The 16,814-nt window shown below is 43.4% G+C and overlaps 1 protein-coding gene across 1 annotated transcript in view; it reads right to left on the bottom strand.

Annotated features, from left to right (window-relative positions):
* nvl (nuclear VCP like) overlaps nt 1–16,814 on the bottom strand; it is a 36,014-nt gene that overhangs the window by 12,215 nt on the left and 6,985 nt on the right. Inside the window, exons 7-20 of the mRNA XM_085800944.1 lie at nt 15,975–16,208; nt 12,971–13,076; nt 12,758–12,834; nt 12,525–12,659; nt 10,848–10,949; nt 10,642–10,759; nt 9,237–9,381; nt 8,612–8,939; nt 7,347–7,568; nt 6,211–6,315; nt 4,834–4,896; nt 4,603–4,722; nt 3,013–3,112; nt 2,811–2,917 (exon numbers count right to left, since the gene is read on the bottom strand). Coding sequence (XP_085657070.1) covers nt 2,811–2,917; nt 3,013–3,112; nt 4,603–4,722; nt 4,834–4,896; nt 6,211–6,315; nt 7,347–7,568; nt 8,612–8,939; nt 9,237–9,381; nt 10,642–10,759; nt 10,848–10,949; nt 12,525–12,659; nt 12,758–12,834; nt 12,971–13,076; nt 15,975–16,208 — 1,962 coding nt within the window. The remainder of the gene's footprint in view (nt 1–2,810; nt 2,918–3,012; nt 3,113–4,602; nt 4,723–4,833; nt 4,897–6,210; nt 6,316–7,346; nt 7,569–8,611; nt 8,940–9,236; nt 9,382–10,641; nt 10,760–10,847; nt 10,950–12,524; nt 12,660–12,757; nt 12,835–12,970; nt 13,077–15,974; nt 16,209–16,814) is intronic.

Below are 16,814 nucleotides of genomic sequence, written 5' to 3'. Positions count from 1 at the left end.
ACGTGCTAAAGGTAGACTATTACGTTCATTTCTCCTTTCTAGTATGTTGTCAGACACTCACTGTAACTATCTGAGCCTGTCAGTGAGAAAAAAATGCAGGTTTATCCACCACTTTCCGGAGAACGACGCTGGGTGTCGCCATGACACTCCATTCATTACATTTTAGATTAACGTTAGCTGGGCTAACCGTTAGCCGTTAGCAGTGTCTTAAATAACTCAATAAACAGCCCATGAAAAAAATATTTTTTCCAGCAGATATCTTTGTTACAACATGACTGAGCTAACTGGAGTAGTTTCATGTTGTGTCCCACAACGGGAGGGTTTTAACAGCTGACGTCCTGCTGTTGGTTTGCTGCTGCTGTTAGCTGTTAGCAGCAGCAAAGCTAACGGCTACGATAACCATGACTAGTTGCAGAGGCGTGCACACAGAAGTGGTGGTGTTTGTTCAATAATTCATTTTATAGACTTAACAAACATCAGATTAGTCAGGGCGGTTTTGGCAGCCCGGAGCCCCCACATGTGGTGCCTACACCGGTGGCTAACGCTACCAGTTAGCCGCTCGCTAGAATGCTACTACGGGGTTGAAAACCGACTTCCGTTGTGGTGTGACGCAATGGATCATGGGAAAATAAAGTGGTGGATAGGGCGAACTTTGACGGGAGCCACTTGCCCGGTTGAAGAGCGTTAGCTGGGCTGCAGGCTGCCTGCCCGGCTCAATACTGCAGCCACCTCAATAAAAGTATTATCCATCACTCACATATACAGAAAAACATATGAAAACAGGGCCCAGGTTGAAAAAAACCGAAGTTGCCCTTTAACCCTTCAGAGTCTCTGGCATTTTCCTCTGAATTTCTCTCGCCTAGTCTCTTTGTGTATTAATGCTTGTTAAACCTCAGCCCTGGGCGTTCAGAATATTCATTCTGTAGTGGTGTCATAAGAATGTAGAAAAAGCTCTATGATCAGAAAAAGAAAGGAAAATAAAAAAAACTGAACACATACAGTTCACACATATTTGTTGGAAACACACAGAAGATTATAATAAACTTATTTTGTAGACACTATATAACTGTTCTTTGAGGTCTTGGGGATTAGAGGAAAAAGAATAAGCGCTCTAACTATGATACAAAATAATATTTGTATCGTAGTTAGAGCGCTTCTTCTTTTTCTTTTTTTTTTTAATAATAATATATTCTATTACTTACATTATTTACAAAAATGCCCCACTGGGAGTGTAAGACATTAGACCGAGAGGGGAGGGGTGTGTTAAAATGTTTGTACTGTTTGAAATATCTGACCTTGTTGTGTGAAATTATGATGCCAATAAAAGAGTTCTTCACAAAAAAAAAAGCCTGGCATAAAAACATTTCCATTGTGTTCACAGGCTTTTTGTCTTGTTTCCTGCAGTGAACAAACTTTCTCCTTCCATATGATATGATCCCATGTCTTGGTCTTAGCTTGTGTAAAATGCGTAAATGGTAATCTATGCATTATTTATTGCATTTACGTCTGATTTTCCGATACTCGCGATCATACCAGGCAACAGAGCAACCATCTGGATGTAAATGAACACTCTTGGACACATGGTGTGAAGACGCTCAGGTCTCCTGTAGGACTTTGGTCCATCCTGTGATGGGACAGGAGTCTCCTATTGGACACTACTACTACTACTACTACTCTGCTTCTGGGTGATCTACAGACACACCTACAGACTCTTTGTCCCGCTTTCAATTAAAAAAGAATTACTTTCTATTCTATTCTATTCTATTCTATTCTTCAATAGAAAAAATTAAGAACTTTTTTTTTCTTTTCTTTTCTTTATTCTACCTTTTCCTAATTATTACTTCTTTACTCTAATTAATGTTATTGTTACACTGTCCAAGCATAGTCTGATGTTCTGAGCCTGTCCTTGTATTGATGTGACCTTGCTGCCTGGGGTGGGGGGTGAGGGGGGGGTGTCTTTTCCTTTTTTTTCTTTTTTCTTTTTTTCTTGTCTTGTGTTTGTTTTGTATTTATTTATTTTCATTTATTAGGGCTGTCAAACGATTAATTTTTCTAATCGCGATTAATCGCATTTTTTCCATAGTTAACTCGCGATTAATCTCTATTAAAAATATTATATATGGGCTTTGGACTTTCAACCCTCCAAAGTGTTATAATCTCTAGACAAATAACTTTTAGACCAGACCTAGTAGGCCTACCTAATCATAACACATGATGCATGAAACTCACACAGAATTGAAACGAATTGCATCCAGTGGAAATTGCCCTTTACTTTGCTACGCCTCTGCCTGGCCACGTGCATTTGTTGACAACGAAGCCGTCAAAAAATCAATACATGGCCATGTGCATTTGTTTACAACAAAGCCGTCAAAAAATCAATGGATGGAGCTGTGGATATATGTTAGACTGTGTATATTTGTGTAGCAACCAACTTGAAGGTGCCTTACCGCCACCTACTGGACTGGAGGTCCCACACTCCAGTCCTCCAGTCCAGCAGACAGAGGACAAAATGGGCCGCGATTAAAAAAATTAATCGCGTTAATTTTTTTAATTAATCTCATCGCGATTAACGCGTTAACTCTGACAGCCCTATCATTTATTTATATATATATATATATATTTTTTTTTTTGTTGCCTTGTTGTTGTTGAGCTCTTTCTGCTCTTGTCTTGTTTTTATGTTTTCTGATGGAAACCAATAAAAAGTTGAAATTTTTTTTTTAAAAGAATTATGTCGCTATCATTCGCTGATAACACGAACGAGTAAAACAATTACCCCTGTCATCGTATACGATGGAGGGTTAATGTGTTACCTTGGTGATAGTGAGCAGGATGGCGTGGCGATCAGCTGGAGGCGGCAGACCCACGTACAAGGTTTTATCTAGTCGGCCTGGCCTCAGTATGGCGGGGTCAATGATATCTGAGAGAGAGCAGACAGCAGCAGTCAGTCATCAGTCTGATGCAGTGGTTTCCTAGACGATAAAGATCCAGATGTTGCTGTAGATCACCATCTACCTGGCCTGTTGGTGGCAGCCATGATGAAGACCTGTCGTCGAGTCTCCAGGCCGTCCATCTCCGTCAGCAGCTGGTTGACCACCCGCACACTGGCTCCTGACTGAACACACACACACACACACACACACACACACACACAGTTCATACACACATGCATCTGTCTGTCCCCAGGAACATCAGTAGAGCAGTTGGTCCTTCATTGTGGTCTGGAGGCATTAGTGCTGACACTGCTAAAGGAATGTGACCACATGTGGTCCAGACCAGCTCTGACTGTGTGTGAGTAAGCAGATCTTTAATGTGTTCTGAATGGTTGAATGGAATCAGATATGGAATCACTGCTGGTTTGGTAATCTCACAGTAAAGCTGGAGAACACGCTGGCCAGCAGGCACAAGATGGCAATGAAGATAACTGGCATGAAAAATGATGAGCCCATAGAGAACTTCTACATCAATGAAGCAGTTAAACAAGCCACAAAAATCTCATCTGACTCAACACACTGAATTCCAAAAAATAGAACAAACTGCTTTAAAGGGGAATTGCCATTTTTTACAATCTGGACCTTATTTCTAGCATAAAATACAATCATTTACCCCCCCAGATAACTTTGGTGTCATTACAAGTCGTTCTGACAAAATGAGCTCCAGTCGAGAGCCGCGTATATCCATATAATGCGAGTCTACAGGGCAGCAGAATGCAGCCTCTAAATAACACATTATCTGCAGAGAAACTCATTCATTTCACCAATATTTAGTTCTGATAGGCTAGTGCTATTCCCCTCTGAGTCCGGGCTGACCTGTTATCAACATCCGGGGTCTGTAGGTTGACCTACTGACCTCTGACCTGGATGATATTATGAAGTTATCTGGGTGAGTAAATGATCGCATTTTATGCTAGAAATAAAGTCCAGATTGTAAAAAACGGCAATTACCCTTTAAGTCATCCTTTGTTCCAGCCTCCATTAAGCTGTTGAACGAGAATAAACTCTAGTGCAATAGAGCAATGAGCAATTTAACTTTTCACTTTTCATACCTTTCTAAACCAGCATCTTGTGTGTCAGTGTGGATACTTTTATGTGATGATGTTTATGTTTTGATTGTTATTTTCTGTTTTTAGGGACAATGTTTTTTTATGTGATAATGTCTTTTTACACATTTTGAAGCAACGGACTGTAGCGCTGTACAATAAAAGGACAATAAAGTTTACTTTACTGTCTTTAGATCAGATAGTGATCAGATCAACTGAGACAGATGTTAACAGCAGGTAAACATCTGGTTCTGGTTTCACTGCTGCCACAGAAATAACTCTTTCTTTGCTTAATACAGTTTGTTGTGATCATTGTACTGTTATAGGAAGAACAGTGTTAGACTGATAGGAAATCCATTCTGTATCTAGTGTTGTGTTTTGTTTTGACATGAGCTACTGATCAACAACACTGACTGTCTCTGCTGTCATTATCACACATCAGTTTTCTCCAACCGTCAGTGATCTGCCTGTCCTGCTGGTGTGATGATGTGACCTGGCTGACATCCTACATATTATTATGGCCTGTCACACTGTCTACACTCTGTATGAAGCTGATGGATTCTCACCTCGTGGCCTGAGCGGCGCGGACACAGAGCGTCGATCTCATCGAAGAAGATGACACACGGAGCCGAGTTGCGTCCTCTCTGGAAGACCTGTCTGACAGCTCGCTCACTCTCTCCCACATACTGCACACACACACATACACACACACACACACGTCTGTCAGTGCAAGCCACTGACTCTATGACCCATCTCCACGGCGACACATCCTGCCTCCACTGCATCATGTGACTCACCATGTTGAGCAGCTCCGGTCCTTTGACTGAGATGAAGTTGAGGCCGGACTCATTGGCCACCGCCTGTCAGGGGACGACAGTGAGACAAGAGTGAGACACAGCGGGACGACGAGGAGCTTCCCTCTCTTTGGAGAGACAGTCAGTTGACATGTTGGCCTTTAAGTATAATATCTGTAGTAGAAAGGTCTCTGAGGAACACCGGTGCATCGTGCTGCACCGAGACACATCTAATACACTGTTGTGAATGGAGGACAAGTCCCGTCTCAAAATAATACACCAGTTCACGAGTACCATCTAAAGTAAAAATTTACAACACATCAGCTGGTTGGAAAAAAAGTTAGTTTAACTGGAACTAACCAACTCACTCAGTATTCCTCCACATAGGCAGGCTCTGCGACGCGCTGTATCACTCCACCTATCAGCTGTTTGGATCAGTGGTGTGTGGAAGAGGCGGAGCCAGAGACCTTTCTACTGCAGATACTATACTTAATCACCATTTGTACCTCAAACATCCCCACTTCAAAAAAGCTGAACTATCCCTTTAAAGGTTGAGTCTGGAGTTTTTTGCCCCAAAAATAAAAGCTAGACTTATACAAATGAAATCTGTCTTGATCATCACCTATGGGCTTCTGGTCCTGTGTGGTGGGGGCTGTGTCTGCAGCCCCCCCCCCCCCGCCTGTATTTTGGTCTTTTGCTTTTGCTTTGTTTTGTTGTGCACGTGGACGTTTCTGGGTGGAGAGCGAGAGAGTCTGTGTTTCTCTCCAGCCAATGACGGAGCTCAGGTGAAGCTACGTGCAGCAGAGTAGGAGGCTCAGGGCTGCTAGCCCCGCTAGCTGTCCTGGATGTTGCTAGCATGTTGCTAGCATGTCTGCTATGGATACCCAGACGTCACTGACAATTAAAGCCTTCGACTGGTAACAAGTATAAGGGCCGTTGTGGTGAGCTGGCTCGATGCTAACTTGGGCTAGTGGTAGAGGTTAGCTAACACCGTCTTCCCAGCTCACCACAACGGCCCTCCTGCTCCTTACAACATAACACTGGAGGCTCCTATTGGCCCACGGTTCCAGCGCTTCACTCGGACTGTATTTCCTTTCCTTAGTCTGAATGCTTTGTTTACAAAGTGCAACGAATAAAACTCCAGACTCTACCTTTAACCATGAAAGAGTGACTGTCTCCTGTAGGGAGGACTCAGCATGGATGTGGCTGTGGTTTAGGCTAGTTGTGTCCATCTGCTCCTAGTATTTATGCTAAGCTCGGCAAAAACATCCCAACCATTTTCAAACACTAGACACTGTAAATCATATAAAAGGCATCAGAACTGTTCAAACAGATGTGTCTAACAGACATGATGGTGATGGTGTGACTGTGGACAGGAACCTTAGCCAGCAGCGTTTTCCCACATCCTGGAGGTCCGGCCAGCAGAACTCCAGACGGAGCGCTGAGCCCCAGAGCTTTGAACTGCTCCGGAGAACGCACTGGAGCCTGCAGGAAACACACACAGACACACACACAAGCACACAGCTGTGTTATTCTACGCTAACACACAAAATAAGCACTGTGACAATGAACCAGGTCAAACTGCAACTCAGAGAGAATCACACCCCCAAGAATGAAGGGTTTTCTGTCTATACAGGACAGGGAAAAACTTGTTCATGCATTCATTTTCAGTAGATTGGATTACTGTAATGTGGATTACTGTAATGGTTTCTTACTGGTCTAAACAAAAAAAATCTATTTGACAGATCCAGAATGCTGCTGCCAGAGTCCTTACAAACACCAAGAAAATGGACCACCTGTTCCGATCACTACACTGGCTTCCTGTGACTCAAAGTGTACGTCTACAGAGCACTACATGGTTTTATTATCTGATTTATTAAATCCATATGAAGCAACCCTAACCCTAACCCTCAGATTGTGAGTGAAGCAGCATTCTGCAGTCTGCCTGCACACCTGAGGTCTGCTCAAACTGTCAATTCATTTAAGTCTACAGCTTTCAACTAAATTCAATATATCAAATTAATGATTTTAATAACAAAAACTGCACAATAATATTATTGTCTTTTACTGTCCTATTTCTTTTAAATGTATTTTTCTGTTTTTGATTTTAATATTTTTATGATTTATATTTATCTATACTTATTTATTTATTTATTTGTTTATTTCGGGCATGTCAATTAAATCATCATCATCACACTTCATCTTAGTTCAAATAATACAATACACATGGCCGAAAGGGAAAGCAGGAGAAGCAAAAGCTGATCTAGTCCCGCCCCCATTACCCACAGAATAAAAATCTTTATCATAATCTTTTCTTTTCTTTTACTTATGACATTTTGACATAACATGTTACAGCAGTAGCTAGTATATTGTCTTTTACGATTTTATTTCTTTCTTTTCCTTTTAAATGCATTTTTCAGTTTTTTATTTTATTTTAATGTATATCCTGATAGGAACATGAGAAGCCTTGTCTCAGGAAATAACAGTGACAGAAGCTGAATGGAGCTGGTGTTTACCAGTATGGCCATGGTGAGCTCCTCCCTGATGTCCTGCAGGGCCCCCACGTTGTCCCAGGTGACATCGGGCACGGTGGCGAAGCCCTCCCTCTTGGCCGAGGGCTGCACGCTGGCCAGAGACGCCTGGAAGTCTGACATGAGGATGGCCAGGCCGGCCAGCTCCTGCTCCGACAGGCTCTCCCTGTTCTTCAGCAGGTGCAGGAGGTGACACAGCTCCCCCTGCTGGACACCGCCACCAGGACAGGTGGAGAGGGACATTTACAGGCCACACCGGGGAAATTCAAAACACACAACTAGAAACTGCTTTCACTCTCAAACTTGAAATGTTTCACTCACTTGGCCCATTGCCATAATCCCTATAGTCATAGCAGTAGGTTTGTTACCTTTATTTGTCGGTGTAAGCTATTTTTAGAACGGTGGAGCGGAGCGGTAGGCTGCTCAGGGCTACACTATGGAGGGAATTTCTTGGTTTCCCTCATCAAACTCATCAAATACACAATCCAACAACTCCAAAACGCTTTCGTGGACAAGTTGTGACTGCACATTCACCACGCTATGAGATAATAACACAACGTTACCAGACAGAGTTGTTTTAGAGGGAAATTCATGCAAAACCGCTGATGCGAGTTGCGTTCAGGGACAGTTTTTCAGCAAGCAGACTCTGTATTTACCCTGTATTTTCCTTGAAAACGGCTCTGTTTCGTAATGTTCCATTATTATCTCATAGCGTGGTGAATGTGCAGGTCACAACTTGTCCACAAAAGCGTTTTGGAGTTTGGGGATTTTGTATTTGATGAGTTTGATAAGGGAAACCAAGAAATTCCTTTAGCCTCTGTAGCGTAGCTCTGAGCAGCTCACGGCTCTGCTCCGCCGTTCTAAAAATAGCTTACACCGACAAATAAAGTTAACGAACCTACTGCTATGACTATAGCGATTATGGCAATGGGCCAATTTGCCAAAATGTTGAACTATCCCTTTACTTTGAAACTACAGATGCAGCAGGTTGTGTATGTCCGTCAAGTATTGGGGTCACATTGAGGGAAAAACATGACATTTCAAGAATAAAATAAAAACAGTAATTTTAACTAGAACTAAGAATATTTCAATAGAAAAACTCACGATGAGAATAAAATGGTAATTCTAGGTTCTGTGATGTTTTAGAGAGGAAACATCAGGAGCAGCAGTGTTAACCTGCTGTGATACCTGATGTGCAATGTTGAGCTGACCTGGGAGCAGTTTGTTGAAGTGGGTGGAGGTTGTCGTACCTGCAGGTCACTCTGACCGCTCTCCTCCTGAGGCTCTGGGCTGACGTCTGGTGTCTGCTGCTCTGTCACGTCTCCGTCTGTCACAGCAGCTTCAGCCTCAGAGCTGCTTTTCACTGGTAGCTCCTCAGCAGAGCTCTGGTTCTGGTTCTGGTTCTGGTTCTGGGGAAGTCCTCTGATCTCCATCAGAACCCTGTTGACAGCGTTCATGGCGGCTTCGCGGCACAGAGCCATGAGGTCGGCGCCGACGTAGCCCGGGGTGAGGCGGGCCAGCTGCTGGTAGTCGAAGTCCTCCGGCAGCTTCAGCTTCCGACACAACGTCTTCAAGATCCTGACGGAGAACACAACGATCCGTTCACACGCTGTCGTCACTTCACTTTGACATTTTATAACTATTCTGCTGTTAGGAATGAGAGAGATAACATCTAAACATGAGAAGATGAAGCTAAATGTGTTCCTGTTTCCTGGATGCTGCATCAAATAGAAAGCATGTGAGATTGTGCAGATCGTAGTTGTATGAATATGTTTAACTGGAATTTGTGAACTAAACTGAAGCTGCTCAGTACACTGAATATGTAATAGTCTGTAATTCCATTCATAATTGCAATCGGAGCGGTGTGTGGCTGACCTGAGACGAGCCGCCTCATCAGGGATCCCCAGGCAGATCTCTCTGTCGAAGCGCCCGGCTCTGCGCAGGGCCGGGTCCAGAGCGTCCGGTCTGTTGGTGGCACCGATGACCAGGACCTGAGCCGTCACCGTCAGGCTGTTCAGGTCTGACAGGAGGAACATGAGAACAGAGTCATTCACCTGCTCCTGCACCTGCTGTGACCTGATGATCAGTTAGCAGTCCCCGTCCTCGTCCCTACGTCACCACATTCACACACATCCCTTGGCTGCACACACAGAGAGGACTGCCCCTTTATGCCGTTCTCTCTCCTCATTGGATAAAGGTTGTAGGATACAAGGAAAGTTTTCTCCTGGGCTCAGAGCAGAGCAGAGTGACTGACAGACCCGTGTTTCAGACCAAACACTCTATAGAAGTGATTGCTGTCGGAAGATACAACTATTTAAGACTTAGATTAACACAAACATTCACCTGACTTCTGCTTTAAAACATCCTTTCACTTTTGACAAAGTAACTTTATAAACAATTTCAGTAGAAAGAATTTAAATGATTAAAACTAGTGTTGCTGAAACCTCCTGAATTTGACTCATTACCTTTAATTATCGGTGCATGTTGCTTAGAGATCAGCGGGGCAGAGACGTGAGCTGCTCAGTGAACACAATGGAGGTGAACGGTGCAGGTCCCCTGTCCCTCATCAAACTCATCAAATACACAATCCAACAACTCCACAACGCTCTGGTGGACAAGTTGTGACCTGCACATTCACCACACTATGAGATAATAACAGAACATTATGAGACAGAGTTGTTTCGAGGCAAATGCATCTTGGAACTACATTCAAGACATTCCTGCTGGGTGGAGTAATTTCAAATGTCTGGAATGTAGTTCCAAAAGTGTTTTGGAGTTGTTGGATTGTGTATATGATGAGTTGGATGAGGAACAGGGAACTAGCACCGTTTACCTCCATTGTGTTCACTGAGCAGCTCGTGTCTCGGCCCTTTTTTTAAGTAACATACAAATAACTTTAGACCACTTTAATAACAAAAACAAATTGGCCTTACGATTTTTGAGCAACAACAATTATTATTTCAATTATTACCGTTATGGCTCATTCCCAAACACTCCTGGATTCCAATGTTCACTTTCTGAGTGAATATTTACTAGCGGTTTATTGAGCGTGTATTATTAGTTTAGATCATTATTAAGGCAACATAGAAAATACCCCAAAAATTATTTTTCCTTCCCGGTAATAAAGTAACTGACCATTTCCTGGGATTCCCTAAAAAAACGAGTCTTGGGGAGCAACACTTATTAAAACCCTTCCTGTCTCCTAAAGGGCGAAGTAACTAAAAGTGAAGCGTCTCCTCTGAACTGTCTCTGCTGATGTAACTGAGCTGCTGTCTCCTACCGTCCATGCAGGTCAGCAGCTGGGCCACGATCCTCCTCTCCATGTCTTTAGAGGCCACCTCCCTCTTCGGGGTGATGGCGTCTATCTCGTCTATGAACAGGATGCAGGGGGCGGAGCTCTGCAGGGCCGGGGGGAACGCAGCCAATCAGAGTCAACCATGTAAACCAGCGACACGGTGTGAGCAGAGGAAGGTCTCGTCTACTCACCACCGCCAGCTCAAACAGCTCCCGCAGCTTCTGCTCAGACTCCCCCGACACTCCAGACACCAGCTCCGGAGCAGACACCTTCAACATGGGCAGCTGCAGCTCCTGGACACACAACCACATCCGCTCAGATGACAAACACACAACACACACACACAACCTGTCTGACTACACATCAGAACCAAAGGTCTTAACGGTTTAACAAATGAAATCTAATGATTTATTAATAATTGTCTGGGGCACATGGTGCTGCAGGCATAGAATAAAATAAAAAGCATGTGAAAAACAGATGTAGACAAACAATATTGGACACTGTGGACAAACAGTGTTAAAAGGGGAGACAGAATAAAGCACTGGCATCTGAGACGTGATCGTCGTTCAGCTGGTGCAAGTTGCTTTACATCGGAATCATAATAATAAAAGGCTAAAATAAAATACAATAAAGTTACATAGAATTAATTGCACCTGCTTCAAAGAATTAATAATTTAAATCTGATTAAAAGAATAAATACAAATGATCTTTATTTAATTTATTATTAGTAGTACGTATTGTTTTCATCATTATTATTTGTGTTGTTGTTCTTGTCATTACTGTTACTATCACCCTATTATAAGAAACTGTTCACAGTGAAGTCATGGATACAGCAAGATGAATATGGGGCAGAGAAACTTACTATTACAGTTCTTCTATTTTTATCTACTTCTATATATCTATTTAATTCATTTTATTTTTATTTTCCGAGTTATCATTATTATTTCTCATTTTCTGAATTCTAAAGTTGCGAGGATAGTGGATCCACAGCAGTGGGCCTTTCCAACTGTCCTAGTGGAGGGGGGGGGGGGACTGGCGGCATGGGATGTGATTGCTTGTTTGTTGGCGAGTGTGATGGGGGGGGGGGTACTACTGAAAGAGTCTCTGAATACAAATATCTTGGAATTTGGATCGATGACAAAATTACTTTCAAACATCATGTTTCTAATCTGGAAACTAAACTAAGACAAAAAAATAGGCTTTTTCTACAGAAACAAATCATCCATCCCTCTTCAATGCAGGAAGAAACTTATTGAAGCAACTTGTATGTCAGTTTTAGATTATGGAGACATGTTATACAGACATGCATCAGCTACAACTTTACATCCACTTGACACCGTTTCTCATTCAGCCCTGTAATTTATTCCAGGTGACAGCTACAACACTCATCACTGTGACCTGTATTCTAAAGTTGAATGGCCCTCGCTATCTAACAGGTGTGATAGACACTGGATTTTATTTATTTTTAAAGCTCTCTTACCATCCTATATTAACTCTTTAGTATCTTTTAATGCAAGTCTATATCATACACGGTCAAAGGACTGACTCACACTGCAGGTTCCCTCTGTTAACACTGAATTTGGAAAGTCCAGTTCTTCTTACTGTGCACCTGCAACCTGGAACACTTACCACACTTTTATCATTAGGTCAATTTAAATCCATAACTGCATCTTATTTTGTCACTTTGTCTCTTACTTTTTGGTATTTCGGATATGCTTATGTATGTTTCAAATGCTTTGTGTTTTGTCTCGGCTACATTGTAAATGAGGTTGCTCCTCAATAAAGGTTATAATAATAAAAGGACCGCTTCAATCGGCTGCTCAGAACTAATAATGAACCACCTTCCTTCATTGATGTTTGTAACTTACTCCAGCCACAGCCTGGGCCAGCAGGGTCTTCCCACAGCCGGGGGGCCCGTGCAGCAGGAAGCCCCTCGGAGGAACCATCCCCAGATGTTGGTACACCTCTGGATGACGCATGTGGACCAGCAGCTTACACACGTCCTGCAGCGGGTCAGATAACAGAGAGAATGCGCTTATTTCAGCACAGAGGAGTTGGGTCGCCATAGCAACAGAGAAAGCAGCAGGAGTCGGATACGGACCGTTAACGTGTCCTCGTTCCCTCCCACGTCCTCGAACTTCAGAGTGGGATACTGCAGCTCCACGGACTTGGACTTTGCTGAGGAAGAATCAGAGAAAATGACTTCATGATGCAACATCAGTGAGGACAGGACAGGACATAATAATAACAGAGTCTCTGTGTCAGGACCCAGCTGAGAACCCGGGCTCTGCAGCTGGACTGGACCCTGCTGTACCTTTCTTCCCCAGGGTGGGAGCCTCTGCGGTTTCCGTGGAGCTCTTCGTCCGTTTTTTGGACTTCCTGTGAGATTTCTCCGGCTCCAGCATCGACACATCTGTCTGCTGCTCACACACAAACACATGGCAGTGCAATGAGATGATGACATGTCTGCACCAACCTCCCTTAGTTTATTGTTTTCCACACTGTCAAACTCATTTTGGTTCAGGGGCCACATAAAGTACAATTTGATCTCAAGTGGGTCGGACCAGTAAAATAACAGCATAATAACCTGTAAATAATGAGAATTCAAAAATGTTCCCTTTGTTTTAGTGCAAAGTACATTATTATTAAGATGTTTACAGTTAAAGGGGAATTGACAGGTTTTTTTTTACAATCTGGACCTTATTTCTAGCATAGAATACGATCATTTACTCCCCCAGATAACTTTGGTGTCATTACAAGTCGTTCTGACGAAATTAGCTCCAGCCAAGAGCCGTGTATATCTGTATAATGGGCCGTGTCCACCAGACGCGTTTTCAGCCTCTGGGCGTCTACTTTTCATTCAAACCCTATTGAGTCGGCGCTCACAGCGCTCAGCGTCCTCGGCGGTAAAACGCCCTCGGTGCTTGCTTCTTTTTGTCGCGGCGCTCACAGCGCTTCGAGTTGAAATCTGTTCAACTTTTAGAACAGCGCTGCGCTTGTCAATGTCACTTTTCCCCGCACTGACCAATCAGAATCAAGAAGGTTCGGGACATACGTTACCACAGCAACACAACCGGAGACGTGGCTCGGTTTATATCATGACCCACACTTGTATTGAAGGTAGGCCGACCTCAGGGTTCATGTCAAAAGCTGCTGCTAATGCTGTTGTGTATTTCTGACACTCGTTGTAGTGTTTACATTAAACAAGGCCGGAACACGGAAGTGTCAGAGGACTCGTTTTGTAACCTAGCAACAGCGGCATTCTGACGAGGGAGAGAGAGAGCGCTAAGCGCTGGGAAAGCAGCGCTGAGAGGCTGTCAGAGCTAAAACCGTGTTTGGTGGACACAGCCCCTAATGTGAGTCTACAGGGCAGCAGAATGCAGCCTCTAAATAACACATTATCTGTTGTGAAACTCCTTCATTTCACCAATATTTAGTTCTGATAGGCTAGTGCTATTCCCCTCTGAGTCCGGGGTTAGCTGTTATCAACATCCGGGGTCTGTAGGTTGACCTACTGACCTCTGACCTGGATGATGTCATCTCCGACCGCTGCCCGGCTCATTCTGATAATAATCATTCTGCTTCGGCATTCGGGTCCATTTTTATCTCAACTAGCCGGAGCTTTAGTGAGTCCAGGTTGAGGAGAGGAAGCCTGTGGAAGCTGAACTTCATCCAGCTGCTCATTTTGTTCTGACAAGTCAGAAACACGCAGAAACGAACCGTAGCATTAGCGGTAGCAACAAGCCGCGCCGGGCAGCGGTCGGAGATGACATCATCCAGGTCAGAGGTCAGTAGGTCAACCTACAGACCCCGGATGTTGATAACAGGTCAGCCTGGACTCAGAGGGGAATAGCACTAGCCTATCAGAACTAAATATTGGTGAAATGAACGAGTCTCACAGCAGATAATGTGTTATTTAGAGGCTGCATTCTGCTGCCCTGTAGACTCACATTATACAGATATACATGGCTCTCGGCTGGAGCTAATTTCGTCAGAACGACTTGTAATGACACCAAAGTATCTGGGTGAGTAAATGATTGTATTTTATGCTAGAAATAAGGTCCAGATTGTATCTGTATCCTTTAACAAAACATTATTAACAACCTAAAATTTCTCAAGAAAAATACATGTAATTTCAACAATATTATGCCTTTTCATCCCGCGGGCCGGACTGGACCCTCTGGCGGGCCGGTTTTGGCCTGCAGACCGTATGTTTGACACCCCTGCTGTATATGAATAAAAGTGAAGTAAACTGAATTCCATGAGAGGCTGTATTCACTTCAGATTGTGACATGTGCACCTGAAGCTGCTGCTGTAACTGCTGCACTGCATCCTGATTACCGAGTGTGTGTGAGTTATGAAGGAAAGCGTGTTTGTTTTGTGTTGTAATTAGATTCTGGTTGTGTTCCTGATGTTTGTTTTCACAGGTGTTATTATATCTAACAGCTGACTGAAACCTGACTAACCCTAACCCAAGTGCTAGATTACAGGCTCTGGGTGTCTGGGTTAAATACAGTGACCCAGCAGGACGGGTTGAAGACGCACACTCAGGTTGAGGCTCATCGTTCTTTGCAGTCTGCTTTTTTCTACATAGTTTAAACCACTGGTGTCAGAAACATGAGTTTTATATTCATGATCTAGATTTTTCTACATTTTAAAAGCAGTGGAACATGAAGTTACACCTGATAACTTGAACGTTTTTAGTCATGGCGGTAGGAGAAGAGCTGGGATGACATGTGCTTGTTTCATTGTTTCATCATTTTTTAGGAGTTTGAATTGAATTTGAGCATTAACAGCAGTTGGATAAAAAAACAAAGTCACTTTCTGCCAGCTTTGATTCAGCTACATTCAGTTTTACCCTGCTCACAGTCCAACATACTGTGCTGTTTTTTTATTTATTAATTTGATTAAAAGAATAGTTTCAACAAAATTCCGTCCAAACCAGGAAGAGGAGCTTCTGTTACAAACAAGCTTGAAATATAGACTTTTTTTTTTTTTTTTTCTGAACAATTTCGCATTTCAGGGCTTCAATACAAGACGGACATTACATACGAGCAGCATGGAGGTATTTGGATGTTTTTTGGTGTGTCTTTTTGTTATGAAGAAAAGTGGTATCCATTTGTTATATGGACATGCACTGCTATGCCGAGACCCCCTGTAACTCAGAGAAGCCACGGAGGAATCTGAAACTTCTCCCAGCCCTTAGTCCACATGAGGGGGAGGAGATAATGAGTGAAATTTCAATCTTGGGTGAACTATCCCTTTAAGTTGAGCCCATCAGTTTAGAGACTGCAGACTGGGTCTCCATGGATACATACGTTAGACATGGTGTTCAGCGGGTCCTCGTCACACAGGTCGATGAGGATGTTGCTCTTCTCGGGGCCCCTCCCTCTGTCGATGAACCAGCCCCCTGCAGAGACCTGTGTGGCTGCGCTGGGAGGGGGGGCGGCTGCAGCGGCCGGAGGAGGATCTCTCCTGGGAGAACCGGTGCCAGAGTCCGGGTTCCCCTTCCGGTACAGAGACGTGAGAGAGCTGTTCATGTGGTTGGTGGGCTGGGAGGAGAGGGAGGGGCTGACCGTTATTCACTTGTAGTGGTAATGTCTTTCTGATTATAAAACTACAGGTTTGAGGATCGTTCATAGATCATCCAGGTCATCTTAGTGTGTACAGCACTGGTTGTGTGTTCTTTGCTATATACAGTGTATGTGTGTTTGTTTTTAAGTCTCCTCCATGTGCAAAACAACGTCAGTTAAACACACAGTGATATATAGAGCAATGCAAAATGGAATGTATTACCAAACTTTATCAAACAACATTAACATTCAACAAAAACATTAAGGAACTTTATTAATTTATATTTCTTGATACAAGAGAGGTATATGGGTTCTGTATGTATGCAGCGTATAGATATGTGTATACAGTATATATGTGCATACAAGTGTATATTTGTTTGAGTGTATATATATGCATGTATATATACTGTATGTGACCGATGTTGTCTGGCTTGACCTGAGCAGGTTTTGAACCCGGGTCTCCTGCACTGTGGGCGATGATGCTAACTGTTTCGCCAAGAGGTCAATGACCACTTGGCAAGTGGATTAGCACGTCTTTTATGGGTGAGTGAGTTTAACTTCAGTACCGCTAACCGCTACACGCCG

This window comes from Trachurus japonicus, chromosome 15 (genome assembly GCF_045865225.1).
Source record: "Trachurus japonicus isolate A0001 chromosome 15, Traja_1.0".
In the NCBI taxonomy this organism is placed as follows: Eukaryota; Metazoa; Chordata; class Actinopteri; order Carangiformes; family Carangidae; genus Trachurus; species Trachurus japonicus.
The sequence above is the reverse complement of the archived record's forward strand: the minus strand, read 5'-3'. Positions and strand labels throughout refer to the sequence as shown.